This window comes from Mauremys mutica, chromosome 1 (genome assembly GCF_020497125.1).
Source record: "Mauremys mutica isolate MM-2020 ecotype Southern chromosome 1, ASM2049712v1, whole genome shotgun sequence".
Taxonomy (NCBI): domain Eukaryota; kingdom Metazoa; phylum Chordata; order Testudines; family Geoemydidae; genus Mauremys; species Mauremys mutica.
In genome coordinates, this window is record NC_059072.1 from 216035008 (window position 1) to 216050989 (window position 15982).

Sequence of the window (15982 nt, forward strand, 5' to 3'; positions counted from 1 at the left end):
CTTGCCCCTGCCCTGAAACGCCATAATACCAAGATGAGAGCAGCCCTCACAGTAGAGAAGCGGGTGGCGATAGCCCTGTGGAAGCTTGCAACGTCAGACAGCTACCGGTCAGTCGGGAATCAATTTGGAGTTGGAAATCTACTGTGGGGGCTGCTGTGATGCAAGTAGCCAAAGCAATCACTAAGCTGCTGCTATGAAAGGTTGTGACTCTGGGAAATGTGCAGGCCATAGTGGATGGCTTTGCTGCACTGGGATTCCCTAACTGTGGGGGGGGCGATAGATGGAACCCATATCCCTAACTTGGCACCGGAGCACCCGGGCACCCAGTACGTAAACCGCAAGGGGTACTTTTCAATGGTGCTGCAAGCACTGGTGGATCACAAGGGATGTTTCACCAACATCCACGTGGGATGGCCAGGGTGGGTTCATGACGCTCACGTCTTCAGAAGCATTACTCTGTTTAAACGGCTGCAGCAAGGGAATTACTTCCCAGACCAGAAAATAACAGTTGGGGATGTTGAAATGCCTGTCGTTATCCTGGGGGACCCAGCCTACCCCTTGATGCCATGGCTCATGAAGCCATACACAGACAGCCTGGACAGTGGTCAGGAGCTGTTCAACTACAGGCTGAGCAAGTGCAGAATGGTGGTGGAATGTGCATTTGGCCGTTTAAAGGCGCACTGGCGCACATTACTGACTCGCTCAGACCTCAGCCAAACCAATGTCCCCTATGCTATTGCTGCTTGCTGTGATCTCCACAATCTCTGTGAGAGTAAGGGGGAGACCTTTATGGCGGGGTGGGAGGCTGAGGCAAATCACCTGGCCGCTGATTATGCGCAGCCAGACACCAGGGAGATTAGAAGAGCACACCAGGAAGCGGTGCGCATCAGAGAAGCTTTGAAAACGAGCTTCATCACTGGCCAGGGTACGGTGTGACTGCTGTGTTTGTTGATGAACACCCACCCCCCTTGATTGACTCATTCCCTGTAAGCAACTCACCCTCCCCCTTTGAGTACAGCTTACTTATGCAAATAAAGTCACTATAGTTTAAAAATCATGTATTCTTTATTAATTCATTATAAAAAGAGGGAGAGAAGTAAGGGTGTGGTTTGGGAGGAGGATAGGAGGGATGGAGAAGGCCACTAAAAAAATTTCACAGTAATGACAGCCTTCTGGTTGGGCTGTCCACGGTGGTGGAGTGGGCGGGTGCACGGAGCCTCCCCCCACGTGTTCTTACACGTCTGGGTGAGGAGGATGTGCAACATGGTGAGGGGTGAGGGTGGTTATACAGGGGCTGCAGCGGAACTCTGTGATCCTGCTGCCATTCCTGAAGCTCCACCAGACGCCGGAGCATGTCAGTTTGATCACGCAGCAGCCCCAGAGTTGCATCCCGCCACCGCTGATCTTCCGGCCGCCACCTCTGATTTTCCTGCCGATCTTCCTGCCGCCACCTCTCATCTCGGGTGTCCCTCCTGTCCTCACGTTCACTGGCATCTTTCCTGTAATTTGATACCACCTCCTTCCACTCATTCAGATGACCTCTTTCCTTGCGTGTAACTTCCATAATATCCGAGAACATTTCATGTCGCGTCTTCTTTTTCCTCCGCCTTATCTGGGCTAGCCTTTGGGATGGAGTAGGGAGGCTTGAAAAATTTGCAGCTGCATGAGGGAGAGAAGTATTTAAAAAGTTACATTTTACAGAACAATGGTTATACTCTTTCACAGTGAACAGCATTATTCACCTTACATAGCACATGTGATTTCACTACAAGGTCGCATTTTTCATGTTAATACTGAGTGCCTGCAGCTCTGGGGTTACAGATCTAACAGACACAGGTCCGGGCATCAGAATTCAGCTTGCATCTGTCTATCGGCTTCTGCAGTGATTTACCCTTCCCCCCCAACGCATGGCTAATACCATGCAAGCTCACTGCTAATCACCCCTGCCCCCCCACTGCGTGGCTGGTAGCTGGGAAGATCCCCGCTGACCAAACGCGAAAAAGATCATCGGTATTTCACTCCTCCCCTCCCCCCGCTTGGCTACGTGCAGGAAAGGATTTTTTTTAAGCTGCTGCAGTCCATGAACCCAGTAGGAAAATGGCCATCTCTGCGTCCCCTTACTTAAATTCCTGATTTTCAACCAGGTTACCCTGAACGATATCACTTTGCTGAGGATAACACAGCGAGATAAAGAACGGATGCTTCTTGAATGCCAGCAATCACCGGGACCATACACAGCTATGCTTTGCCATGCAATGATACCTGATTACTTGCTACATGCATGGTGTGGTAAAGTGTCCTACCATGGTGGACGGAACAAGGCTGCCTTGCCCAGAAACCTTCTGCAAAGGCTTCTGGAGTACCTCCAGGAGCGCTTCATCGAGATGTCCCTGGAGGATTTCCGCTCAATCCCCAGACATGTTAACAAACTTTTCTAAGTAACTATACTGTCTGCGAATGCATCCCAAGTCCTCAGGGCAAATCAATCATTAAAAACGCTTGCTTAAAAAACAATGTTTGCTATTTGCAAAGGTACACTCACCAGAGCTCCCTTCCATGGCGTCATTGTCTGGGATAGTGGCTTGGGAGGGCAGGGAGGGTAATTCCGTCAGAGTGAGAAAAAGCTCCTGGCTCTTGGGGCTCACAGAGTGCTGTGTGCTCTCTGCTAGGTCTTCCTCCTCTTCTTCATCTTCATCTTCCCCGTCCGCATAATCCTCAGCCATGGCACAGATTACAACCCCCACCTCGGAATCCACGGACAGGGGTAGGGTAGTTGTGGCGCAGCCCCCTAAAATTGCATGCAGCTCAGCGTAGAAGCGGCATGTTTTTGGCCCTTCACCGGACCTTCCGTTTGCTTCTTTGGTTTTCTGGTAGGCTTGTCTGAGCTCCTTAACTTTCACTCTGCACTGCAATGAGTCCCTGCTGTGGCCTTTATCCGTCATAGCCTTAGAAATTCTTTCAAATACTTTTTCATTTCGTCTTTTGGAACGCAGTTCTGTTAGCACTGAATCCTCTCCCCATATAGCAATCAGATCCAGTACCTCCTGTACAGTCCATGCTGGAGCTCTTTTTTGATTCTCAGGAGACTGCATTGTTACCTGTGCAGATGAGCTGTGCGTGGTCACCTGTGCTGATGAGCTCTCCACGCTGGGGAAGCAGGAAATGAATTTCAAAAGTTCGCGGGGCTTTTCCTGTGTATCTGGCCAATGCATCAGAGTTAAGAATGCTGTCCAGAGCGGTCACAGTGGTGCACTGTGGGATACCGCCCGGAGGCCAATACCATCGATTTGCGGCCACACTAACCCTATTCTGATATGTTAATCCCAATATTAGCGCTACTCCTCTCGTCGGGGAGGAGTACAGAAACCGATTTAAAGAGCCATTTAAATCGATATAAAGGGCCTCTTAGTGTGGACGGGTGTGGCGTTAAATCGGTTTAACGCTCCTAAAACCGGTTTAAATGCGTAGTGTAGACCAAGCCTTGGAATTAGATTTCAAATGTGGTTGAATCAGGGGATAGGGAATCAGGATTCCTGGACTCTGTTCCTAGCTCTGGCACTGATTAATTGTGACATTCGGAAACCAACTTAGAGTATGTCTACACTGAAGCTAGGAGTGTGCCTCCCTTTGCAAGTAGTCAGACACATGCTAACTCTGCTTGAGCTAGCACGCTACAAATAGTAATGTAACCAGGGGTAGCATAGATGGTGGGTTGGGCTAGCCACCTAAGTATATACCCAGGGGGTCTGAGCAAGTTTGTACTCAGGTGGCTAGCCCAAACTGCCACCTATGCTACCCCTGGCTACACTACTATTTTTAGTGTACTAGCTTGAGCAGAGCTAGTGCATGTCTGTCTACTCATTCTGCGAAGCGTGCTTCCAGCTGCAGTGTAGACATGCTCTGTGTCGTTCTCCTCTACAGTTAACCTTGGAGTAAACATAGTACTACTTCCTTATTTTGCAAGGGGCAGTTTTTCTACATGGTGGCCTCTTAGTGAAATAAGATGGTAGTTTCGTATGCTTTTTTAATAATTGTGTAAAAGGAAACTTCAAGTGATGGTGAACTGCAATTTAAGGACAATTTTAAATAGTTGGAGACCCTTAGAAGTGGTGATATATAAGTGAAAGGTGGTATTCTCATTCTTCTTCTTGCTGTTTTGAAAAGAGGAGGGAAAGGGTTTTTGTATTCTTACCATTAACAAATCAGAGAAACAAAATCCAACCTGTTTATTCCTGAAAACAAGAAATGCTGGGACTAAAATGATCAAAATGCAGGCCAAATGGTGAAAGGCAACCCCCCCCCCAAAAAAAAATTATTTGCTTTTTTGCATTGCTCAAAGTGCTGTAACCTCTTCCTAATTTTAGAATTATTTTGTGATGAAGTTTAGTGATAGTGCCATGATGAATTCTATTATCACCAGTCAGTGCTTGTAGCATACAATGGAATGTTGTTTTTAACAAACAGAATGACACTAAAACCCTGAAGAAATGGATGGCTGAAGTGGATGCTTTTCTGAAGGAAGAGTGGCCTGCCCTCGGTGACTCAGAAGCGCTGGAAAAACAGCTTGAACAATGTACAGTAAGTAGTCCTTGTGTACTGGATTCTTTGTGTGTATGTGGCTGGGTGAGTGTTTAGAAGAAGAATCAACCCAAACTTTCGCCTACCTAGAAATAAATTTAAAACTGAATCTCTTGGTTTTGAAGGAAATACGGAAAAAAACCCAGGAAGTTGAACATACAAAGGGAGTAACACGGATGCTGTAATACTGTATCCTTGTGGTATGTCCAGACTGACAAAGCAAGAAAATTTGCTTGCTTCTTGCTTGCATATATATACCTGCCCCTGGAAATTTCCACTACTTGCATCCGACCAAGTGGGCATTCACCCACGAAAGCTCATGCTGCAAAACGTCTGTTAGTCTATAAGGTGCCACAGGACTCTTTACTGCTTTTAAGAAAATTTGAAATACTGTGAGCTCCTTGGAGCAGGGGCCTCCCTTAAGTATTTGCAAAGTACCTGGCACTTGAATAAGTTCTACTGCAAATAAAATAAATAATAATCATAATATGGTGAGAGCATACTTTGCCCCCAAGATATCATCTACTTTTTTTTCTTGTTGCCATTTTCTGGTAGTTTCTCATTTCAGGGAAGCAGGAGGCACAAAGTTGAGAGCCAGATTTGTGTCTCTTAGACTGGTATAAATTCAGTGTAATTCCAGTGGAGTCTATGGGCCCAAATTTGTAGCAAGTGTATAAAAATAACTCATTTGGAAGTCAAACACTTCATTAAAAAGCTGAAATTCTCATTGTTGTCCAAACTTTTCTTCTCCTCACCATCTCCATCATGTGAGAAGCTTTGCTGTCCTTCATGGTATTCTTAGTGATCTTTGATTAAATGTTCAAACTCAGACCAAATCTTGTCCCTTCTCACTTTATAACACTTCTGCAATCTGTTCCTTCCGCTTCCATTTCTGTTCTTCACTCCCGCTTTCAAAGCCTTTGTTCATACCATGATCTCTTCTCAAGTCTCCCTCCTTTAAGCTATCCAGTATTCAGCAGCTGAAATTACCTTTTCCTCTTCTGTTATGACTCTGTCACCCCCCCTTTCATGTCTCTTTTCTGGCTTTTTGTCTCTTACTGCATAAAGTTCAATCTGCTCATTCTGGCATTTAAGTTGCTGCCTGAGTCTCCTGTCATGCTCAACTCACTACCTTTGCTATTCTAACCTTTTCCCTCCCTTTCCTTCCTTCTACTTTTGCCTTCATGCCTGTTTTCACACTGCTCCCTTCACTTGTCTCACTGCCCTTCTTAAAAGGATGAAACATCCTTGTTTTCTTTCTTCAAACGCCTCCTCAAAACCTATTTCCTTTGCCTTGTTGCCACTACTGACTTTCTTTCCTATGCAGTCTATTCCTCACTTATCCTACCAGAGCCTGTAATTAAAAATGATCAGAATGTATATGATTTGATTCCTGTACGTGACTCAGTTTCTGTTTGTTTTAAACATAATCCCCTCTTTCACTGTACTTTTGTTGTACTTTATGCTTTGTTCAGTTTAGATTGTACAGTTTGGGGAACAGGAACCTTAGTCCCACTTCTCTATTGAGGCTCTGCTCTGCTTCATGCAGAAACAGATAGAGATGGAAAAAGTAACTTTATGCCACTACAGATCCTAACAGGTGACAATACAAAACTTCCATTGACTTAAGTGAAATCTGAATTAGAGCTGGTTAGAGGCTGAGCTAGTCTCTTGTGCAAATTTCAACAGCTTTGGGCTGATCTAATTTGCCTCCAAATGAATATACCCCCCAGGGGCAGATCCAGCAGCTGGGAATTTCCAGAGCAAAGCATCACACAAGCCTCCCCACAAGGATGTAAGATGGGTAGCATACAGCTACCCACAGGGGGATAATTCCTGTGATAGTCAAGGAAGATGGCTTTACACACCATTTGCACCACCAGAGTGGTGCAAAGGGACCGAATCATACATAAGCCCCATGCCTCTTAAATATTATGCCATATTATAATTCTGTATACATGTTATTAATTCTTTTTTTTTCTTGCATAGAAAAGCTAATCATTTAAACTCATTTTAAGACTGTTCATCCTTCTACTCTGTATTTTGCATAATATTGTCTGTTAATTGTGGTCATTTCAACAGAGAACTGGACCAAACACACACATAGTAGCAGAATATTTTATGCTCTTACTTTATTGGACAGATTTATAGAAATGGCATATCTGTAACAGCATCTGCATGTGTTATTTTCACAAACCTTCTACTATTCCTTTAGGCCTTAGTAAATGATATCCAGACAATCCAGCCCAGTTTGAACAGTATTAATGAGGTTGGGAAGAAAATGAAGAATGAAGCAGAGCCAGAATTTGCTTCCAGAATACAGACAGAACTAAAAGAACTCAATGCTCAATGGGAACACATTTGCCAACAGGTACTGAGTCTCTTGCTGTGACTGGTTCTCTTTTAATTAACTTTCAGATTTCTCATTGGCATAATTCCTCCCCCTCTGTGCATAGCCAGTCAATGTGAGAAAGAATCTAGACATTTTTGGTTCAAGCTAATTAACCTTCCATTATACAAAGTTTACCTAGAAACATGTAGAAATATATGCAAAGTAGATATCTTAAACTATGCAATTTAGTCTAGCTGTACATCTTATTGCTGATGGAAAATTAGCTCTTTACAAAATAGACTTATTTTGCAAAAAGGTTTCCATCTGTCTACATATAAACTTCTGCACTGAGTAAGTTTTTATTAAAACCATTCTTTTGCTTCTGATATTTTATTATACTGACTAGTAATTCTCAAGATCAAGTCCTTCTAGTTTTCAAAGTTCAGTAACTTAGAATTATAACTGATATCTACCCATCCATTTAAATTAGTGTCACAAGTGCCCACAAATGTAAAGGACAGGTGGTATGCAGTACTGAACTGAAAGGATAAGTGTTTTATTTTGACTATGTTCATGGTGAACCAGTGATCTTTACCCATAAAGAAAACACATCAAACAGCTAGCAGTTGTCAGTGTAAAGTTACCACTTTGTATAATGTGACTGCTAATGGCATTACAAAGTATAGCTCATCCTTTACTGTGTATAGTATTGTATAATAGGTATTCTACTAATCTTTCATTTGTTTTAGCTTTAGTCCTATTAAATTTGGGTTATTTTAAGCTATTTTTGTTTGTGTACACTTTAAAATAAGTCCCCATGTTTGCATATTAAAACTGTTGACCTCAAGAGGGTCTGAAGTTTTCTAAACCTTTCTTAAAACACAGAAATACAATGATTGTTTTGTACTTTTTTGTTAATATTAAAATTGGCAATTTTTAAAAAGCGATCTCTGTATTTAGTTCATTATAAATCATTCTATGTGGATTAACCAATCAGGATCCTTTCCCGCAAACTGAAAGAAACATTCTTTCTTTGCTCTGGATTGTCTTATATAAAGAAAACTAAAGAAAAATATTAAAGATGATCCATTCTTCTTTAAAGAATTTTAATGAATCCACTTCAGCATTTCTTGGCAGATCACTGCTTTCTTCTTATTTACAGTGGCAGAACTGTTCAGCTTTACAGATCGCACGCCCTGAGAACATGTCAGGTGATATCTTTGACCCGCCAAGAAATGCAAAAGCTTGTCCATGTATATCTCTCTCTCACTCTCAAGCTGCTTTTATATAAAAAAAGAATTTGAAAAATAATGTGACTATAGTGAGCAACCAGCCCAGGATTGTTTTTCAGTGTTATGCATTCTGAATGGTGACCTAAAATTCTACAGATTTCCATTACATACACTTTTAACAGTAGTTAAAATTAACACAAACCAAAGTACCTCAGGTTTTAAAATTAGAATCTGGCCCAGTATTGCCACTTGTCCTACTTCACTTACCCATTCTGCTGAGAGTGAACCATACAATGCTTTTCCATCACCTCTGTCACTGGACACGTCTTGCCTTTTATGCTGAGAACAACAACAACAAAAAAAATCATCTGGTGAATTTGACATCTTTGCCATAAAAAGCAAACCTTCAGCTTGAGGAACTGAATGTCTATGTTCTACTCATTCTTAGCCATATTTAAACAAGAAAGTAAAGTATGTTACACAACAAATTTAAACTTGAGGTATATTTCACTAAACACTCTGTTGACCAACTGTACTACCATTATCCTCTATAGAAGGAGTCCAGTTCAAAGAACACAATGCAAAATATAACTCCATTCAGAGGTTTAGAGAAAGTGTTATATAAAGCCAACAGTTTAAAGGTTTCCATTGCATGGATAAATATCTGAGGCAGATTAACAAAATAATTCTTTGCCCTCTCTGTTTAGAGATTTTTCAGCAGAAAATCTTAAAATGCTTTACAAAAGTGGGAAAATATGTTTATCCCCATTTTATAGAGGGAAAAATTGAGGCATGGATTGTGTAAGTGACTTTGCTGTTGCAGAATGGTTTAATTGTATCTGTTGGGTTAACACGTTTGTAAAAATTACTGCTGATGTAGTATGCTTCTCTGATATCTGGAAAGCACTTACTTGGCCCAATTCCACAGTCCTTTCTCAAAGAGGTCCCTTTCACTAACCTGCCTTGGAGCTTTTAGTTGTTTATTTTTATTGTGCAGTATTGATGTATGTAGAACTTGTTTTAAAGATCTGCTTTCTTTAATAGCTCATGTACTACTTACTTACAGAAATTCTAGTTAAAATTCTGCAGGGGGGAAAAGCTTCTAAGTTCTTGATGATAAAACTTGTGGGTGATTGGGGTTTTTTATTATTTTTTTTTATGGCTTGCATGATATTTTTGATGTAGTATTTCTATCTAATATGCTGATGATGATCAAAGTATACATTGCCAGTGGGCATTCTTAACATAGTAACTTCAATACTAGCTATTAAATACATATAAGAAGCGCATATAAAAAGCATTTCAAACTTCAGGCATTTTTTAAAAATGCGAGGAAAATCTGCTAAGATTACTACATATGCATGCAGTGTGACCTACACCTTTGCAGATAAGGGAGAATTGCCAGAGGGCAATCACGTACTCTTTTATAAATCTTATTTGGCCACTTGAAATGTTATCTGTTATGGGGCTGCTTCTAAACAAGATGCAACTTTGTGCGCCTTCTGACTCAAAATAGGTACTTGTTAGGCCTCAACTTTTTAAAAACAAATCAATATGTATTTGATTCATTGTTAGCATCTGTGGTTTTTGCTTTTTACAATGATGATTACCTTTATTTTTGTGCAATAGAATCTTGTATCAAATACCATTTCATGCTTCTTTCTTAAAGGCCTATGCTAAGAAGGCAGCACTAAAAGGTGGTTTGGATAAGACTGTTAGTCTTCGAAAGGATTTGTCAGAGATGCATGAATGGATAACACAAGCTGAAGAAGAATACCTGGAGAGGGATTTTGAGTATAAAACACCCGATGAATTACAGAAAGCAGTTGAGGAACTGAAGGTAAAAGGCAGACTGACTGGTTTAATTTATGTCTGAAACTCTTCTTTGAAGCCATCGCTGCACACAATCTGTTTGGTCATTTAAAAGAGTTGCTTTTTATATCTAGTTGGAAAATCTGAAATTTGAAGTGATAGGTGGCTTAAAGTAATTTGTTTCAATTTAGAGTCTGTTGAAAGATATTTAAATCTTCACAGTACTCTGCTACAGGGTTTGGTTGGTTCCCCCCCTCCCCCATTGCTTTATTGGATTTTGGATTCTTTGCAATCTGAGCATTAATTTAATTAAGCAATAATTTCCGAAGAATCAGTTGTTAGCAGTAGTTAACCAGTAGATCATTACTCAATAAATCAGGGTGAAAATAGTTTGATTGTTTAACTATTGCATTAAACAGAGGGAGACTATAATGAATTCAGGTGTTGTGCATTTATGATTTATTTATGATTTATTAGTGTATACTCTAGATCAACTACAAGACATAGGCTTGATGCAGGAATTTATGGTGTGGGTTATGCAGGAGATGATCGTAATGGTCACTTTGGCCTTAAAAAAAACCCTCTTTGTTAAGCAGAGGGTTTTATGGAAGTTTGGAAGCATGTACCCCTGCAGCTGAAGAGTTTTTCTTTACCAGCTGATAGAAAAGAAATCATGTAAATTCCTAAAGAAATCAAAATGGGACAACAGTGATTTGCCATGAATGAAATGTAACCCCATATTAAAAGTCAGCATATGCTATTGGGATATAATTAATATGCGGAAATATCTATATTACAATAGTTCATGGCACTTTTACATTACACTATCCATTGAAATAGGTGTAGTAAGACAAATTATGTAAAATTTCCTAATGGGTCAATTTCCCAGTGAAATGCAGAGTAAGTGATTGGCCTAGCACAATACTTCATACAAATATAAGAGAATAAAATCCCTTACTGAAGTCTGCACATACAAAACATGCAATTTTTGACCAGATATAAACAGACTTAAATAATTGCCCTTCTCTCCCTTACTTTGATCATATCTTGAATACAAATTCTAACTAACAAGACACATATTAAAACCTCCACTACCGTTCTTGTCTGAAACTTGTACTTACCCGGACAGTACTTCTACACTACTGGGCAAAAGGATAATTCTCAGCCTAACATGGCTCAAAGGAGAGGCAGGTAGGAAGGAAGGGCATATTCCCACCTGCCATATCCATTGGCACATGGAGAGGGCCCAGAGCTTTGGGGGAAGCATTCAAAACCTCCTGAAAGGATGTTGTAGCAGATACATTCCTCCTTTTGTGCTGAGAAGCTCCAGGAGGAATTCCTCTTGAACCTCCCACTGGGGTGGTGCAGAGCTACACTACTCCAACGGGGTACAACTGGGCCCATAGGTCCCAGTCCTGAAAAGAATTATGCAGGTATTTAACTTTAAACATGTGAGTAGTTTCAAGACTCCACTGGGACTTATGCGCTTACTATTAAGCACATGTCCAAGTCTTTGCAGGATCAATGTCTCCATCTATAAACATTTTGGGGCAGGGAACTGTTGTCTTGAATATCTGTAAAGGACCCGGCACATTAACGATAAAATATAAATAAACATTACCTTATTATTTTTAGCAATGGCACAGTAATATCTAAAAGTACCAGTCATAATCAGGACCCCATCTGTTGGGTGTTTCACAAGCCCCTAAGGAGAGACACCTTACTTGCACTGAGGATCTTCAATTTAATTAACTCATAACTAATGAGAGTAACAAACAGTAGGAGGGAAAGAGAGCACAGATGAGGGTAACAGTAATTAGTTGTTGTGATTACATAGGCTAACAATAAGAGCAGCCTGGTGGTTAAATATGGTTTAATTATTTTTAAAATTCCTGTTAAACTGTGATCCTCTGAGATTGCTTAATATTTGCATTTCGTTTACCTTTCTCACTGAGATCGCTGCTCACTTCTTACTGCATCTTCTTCCAAGACCAAGCCATGTCCACACCTCAAGCCTTCCATGCACCCCTGTTACCCCAGAGTGTGCTATTGCATGAGGGAAGGATTCTCTCCCTAAATCCTCAGCTGATTCTGGGGATGAGTGGGATGATCGAAAGAATGCTCACACTGAAGCTCAAATTGGAAATACAGCTGTGACTGGGGTCCTAGACAGAAATTTGATTTTTTTTTAAATCTCCCCAACTGACTGTGCACTGTTAAAGATGGTTAATTGAATTTATTTGGAAGTAACACAAAAGATGTTTTAATCTGTAATGTCAAGTATTGCAGCATTGGTGCCTGAAGCATTTTCTCAGCAAGTATATTATTGAAATTTTGTTTTGTTTTGTTTTTTCACTACTCCAAAAGATTCAGTAGTTCTATATTGTATAACACATTTATTTGTTATTCATGATAAACTTGTATGTTGCCTCCAAAATGAAAACAAGATGAATAAATTTTCATTGCACTGTCAAAGATGATATCAGCGTGGTTGGGCATTACTTCCTTGATTCTTCTTTCTTTCAACCTAAGTAGAATCTTGATGCAATTATTTGAATTCTGATTTCTTCTCTACAAGTCAGGACCATCGTTTACTTCTATTTTACAGAGAGCAAAAGAGGAGGCCACACAGAAAGAGGTGAAGGTGAAGCTACTCACAGACTCTGTGAATAATTTTATAGCAAGAGCTCCACCTGCAGCTCACGAAGCCTTAGAAAAGGAACTTGACATATTAATTACAAACTACCAGCGGCTCTGCAGCAGGCTAAATGGAAAGTGCAAAACTCTGGAGGTCAGCTATTTTGTTGGTCTTTAATATTACAACTACTCAACTGCAAAAATAAGATAGACGCTAGCAGATGGATTAGCAGATAATAAACACTTATCTTTGTCCACTTTACTACTGTCATGCTAAATAAACTGTGCTCATATTAAGTTGATGTAAATATACTTCACAACCACAGAATCACAATAGTTATCCTGATGGAGCACAGTTATATATTCAGCAATGTCTGGCTAAACATAGTGGAGAGTGACCTACCATGGAGATTTTAAACTTGGAAAGGATAGTAAGGTTTATGGAGTTTCAGAATGTTTTACTTACAGTGACTTTGCTTAGATAGCCGAAGATGATATAAAAATTGCAGATTTTTAAATTCTAATAAAGGTAATAATTGGAGATATACCAATCTCCTAGAACTGGAAGGGACCTTGAAAGGTCATGGAGTCCAGCCCCCTGCCTTCACTAGCAGAACCAATTTTTGCCCTAGATCCCTAAGTGGCTCCCTCAAGGATTGAACTCACAACCCTGGGTTTAGCAGGCCAATGCTCAAACCACTGAGCAATCCTTCCCTCCCAAATTCTCTGAGAATAATATAGATAAGATGGGCATTCAATGTTTTAGCATTCTGTTTGAAATTCTAGCATCTAGGCAATCCTCAACTATTGCATTCAGCGTGGCTTAGAATCAAGTTTTATGTCTAAAATATACTTCAGTTGAAACTATGAAAGCATTGTTTCTTTGAAACATATTATTAATTGTTTTTCAGTAATGGATTTAAGAAAATTGATAACCCATATAACTTTTTCTAGAATAAATCTTTAAAAGTTAAATTTACATCTTAAAGGCTTAGAAGAAAATTGGAAACAAATATATATTGATTAAATAAAATATAGACATTTTCAAAATCAGAGCAACTGTGAGGATTCTATTAAAATCAACTTTTTTTCACTAGACTCTCTTTATCCACTATTGTATTGGCCTTCTGTTGAAGCCACCAGCCACTTGAAAGCACTCCGGACATGCATGAAACTCTCGTAGATGCCAATAACTCTGGAAAAAACTATGCTTTGAATGTATTATTTGAAAAATGTCTGATTGACTTTGCTTTTATCTACAATGACATGTGATCAGTTTATTTTTTAAAGAAGCATGAAACTATTTAAGTACAAAATGAAGAACTTGTGATGAGCCCATTTGTTCTGTACATGTGGAAAAATAATTTTGAGATCTGCTTGCTCAGGATGGAGAAAGAATGTAGCATGTGGTATTATAGAGGATATGAGATTGAACAGAGAACTTTGGAGGGAGAGGACTGAGAGAGAAGACCCTATTTTTTGGGATTAATGCCAGGAAGAAGCAGCTATGATTTTCTTTAAAAAAAAAATTCTATCTAAATGTACATTTTTTTAACCAGGAGGTATGGTCATGTTGGCGTGAGTTATTGTCCTACTTGGATGCAGAAGATAAATGGTTGAATGAGATGGAGCTGAAACTCAAGGCAACTGAAAATATCCAAGGAGGTGCAGAAGAGATCTCAGAGGCATTAGATGTAAGTGCTGGTTTAGCTGATATAAAATATCAAGACACATACTGAATTATACCAACACCACTTTGGAAAACCTTCCATTGCAGATGAAAGAAACCATGAATCTGCATAACTATTTGGGAAGATCCAGACTATTTGAAGTCGTAATTTGATTTTAATGTGTGTGCATGTTTTAGGCAGATAACTACCATGTAAATGGAATAGAGTAATCTCATGTGAAAATACTGATTTCTCATGTATGTTGATAATAATAAAACATCCTGCTCTTAGAAATTCTGGCCCCACTGAAGTCAATGGCAAAACCATCAATGATTTTAGTGGGGTCCATATTTTATCCTTAGTGCCTGGTCCTTTCAGTCTTTATTCATTATTTATGAAGGCAATGGGCTATCTAAGAATTATGTTTCGGTTTGTCTACATGAGGATAAAAGCACCACTGCCTGGCCCTGGCTGGCTCGGGTCAGTTAACTTGAGCTCATGGAGTTTGGGTTGTGGAGTTAAAATGTGCTGTGTAAACATTTGGGCTCAGGCTGGAGCCCTAGCTTTGGGACCCTCCACCCTCACAGGATCTACATAGCAATCTTTCAGCCCTGGAGCCAAAGCCCCACAAACTCAAGTCAGCTGAGCCAGGCCAGCTGCAGGTTTTTTATCCCAGTGTAGATTGGGATAAAATCTTCTTCTCAGTGCATCAGAGTGCAGAAAACAATTAATTAATTGGATGGTAACTTTGCACTTGGTCCCCAATCCAGTTAGAATACTTAAGCAAATGCTTAATTTTAAGCACAAATCACATTTGATGGGATTAATGCAAGGAGGATGCTATGATTTTATTTATATAATTTTGATTTTCTATTTCAATAGACATTTTTTCACCAAGAGGTATGGGCATATTGACATGAGCTATTGTCCTACATGGATGCAGAAAATAAGTCAATGGGATTATTCATGTTTAAATTTAAGCACGTGGTTAAGTGCTTTGCTAGACTTGAGGCCTTAGTTGCTAAAGCATGATTTTAGTAATGCATAATGCACAGTACTTTGTGGCATAAATATGAAATTGTTTGATACTTTGATCTGATGTCTGTATTTCAATTGTGTCTGAAATGGAGGGTTTCTTTCTTACACATTAATGAGAGATGAGTGCTCTTCAGACTTTTCTGCTGGTCTGAGAAAAAGGAGAACAAACTGTGATTTTTTGGGTTTGGGTTTTTTCCCCAGTCTCTGGAAAGTTTAATGCAACATCCAGAAGATAACCGTAATCAGATTCGGGAGCTGGCACAGACTTTAACAGATGGTGGAGTCTTGGATGAATTGATCAATGAAAAACTGGAGAAATTCAGTACTCGATGGGAAGAGCTGCAACAGGAGGTACGTATAATATATCATCCCATTTTTTCATTCTTTTGCCTTAAACAACTAGCACTTTAGGAGTTGACCTAATTTCCAAAAAAATAAAATTAGCTCCTAATTGTATAGGATAATTGAAAACAATAAGATACAGTATTACTATGCTTCCTTGTATTGTTACTATGCAGTGCATAGCAGATAGTTTTACTTTAGAAATAAGGGAATTGCTTGGTTAGCCCTTACACTTCAAAATTCAAGTGTCTTCCTTTGAAAAATATCAGTGGTGAATTTAATATTAAAGAGCCCTATTCAGCACTTCTTACTCAGGCAAAACTCCCCCTGGGAAGCCAACT

The 15982-nt window shown here is 39.8% G+C and overlaps 1 protein-coding gene and 1 long non-coding RNA gene across 16 annotated transcripts in view; one reads left to right on the forward strand and one right to left on the reverse strand.

Annotated features, from left to right (window-relative positions):
• DMD (dystrophin) overlaps positions 1-15982 on the forward strand; it is a 2044659-nt gene that overhangs the window by 875100 nt on the left and 1153577 nt on the right. For all 15 annotated transcript variants that reach the window (XM_044996713.1, XM_044997415.1, XM_045002732.1 and 12 more), the window contains 6 exons: positions 4465-4578; positions 6794-6949; positions 9812-9982; positions 12563-12745; positions 14151-14285; positions 15501-15650. In XM_044996713.1, the coding sequence (XP_044852648.1) occupies positions 4465-4578; positions 6794-6949; positions 9812-9982; positions 12563-12745; positions 14151-14285; positions 15501-15650 (909 nt within the window). The remainder of the gene's footprint in view (positions 1-4464; positions 4579-6793; positions 6950-9811; positions 9983-12562; positions 12746-14150; positions 14286-15500; positions 15651-15982) is intronic.
• The window catches only part of LOC123362491, a 45578-nt gene that overhangs the window by 2183 nt on the left and 27413 nt on the right, over positions 1-15982 (reverse strand). The window contains exon 4 of the long non-coding RNA XR_006576469.1: positions 8410-8481. This is a non-coding gene — a long non-coding RNA (uncharacterized LOC123362491). The remainder of the gene's footprint in view (positions 1-8409; positions 8482-15982) is intronic.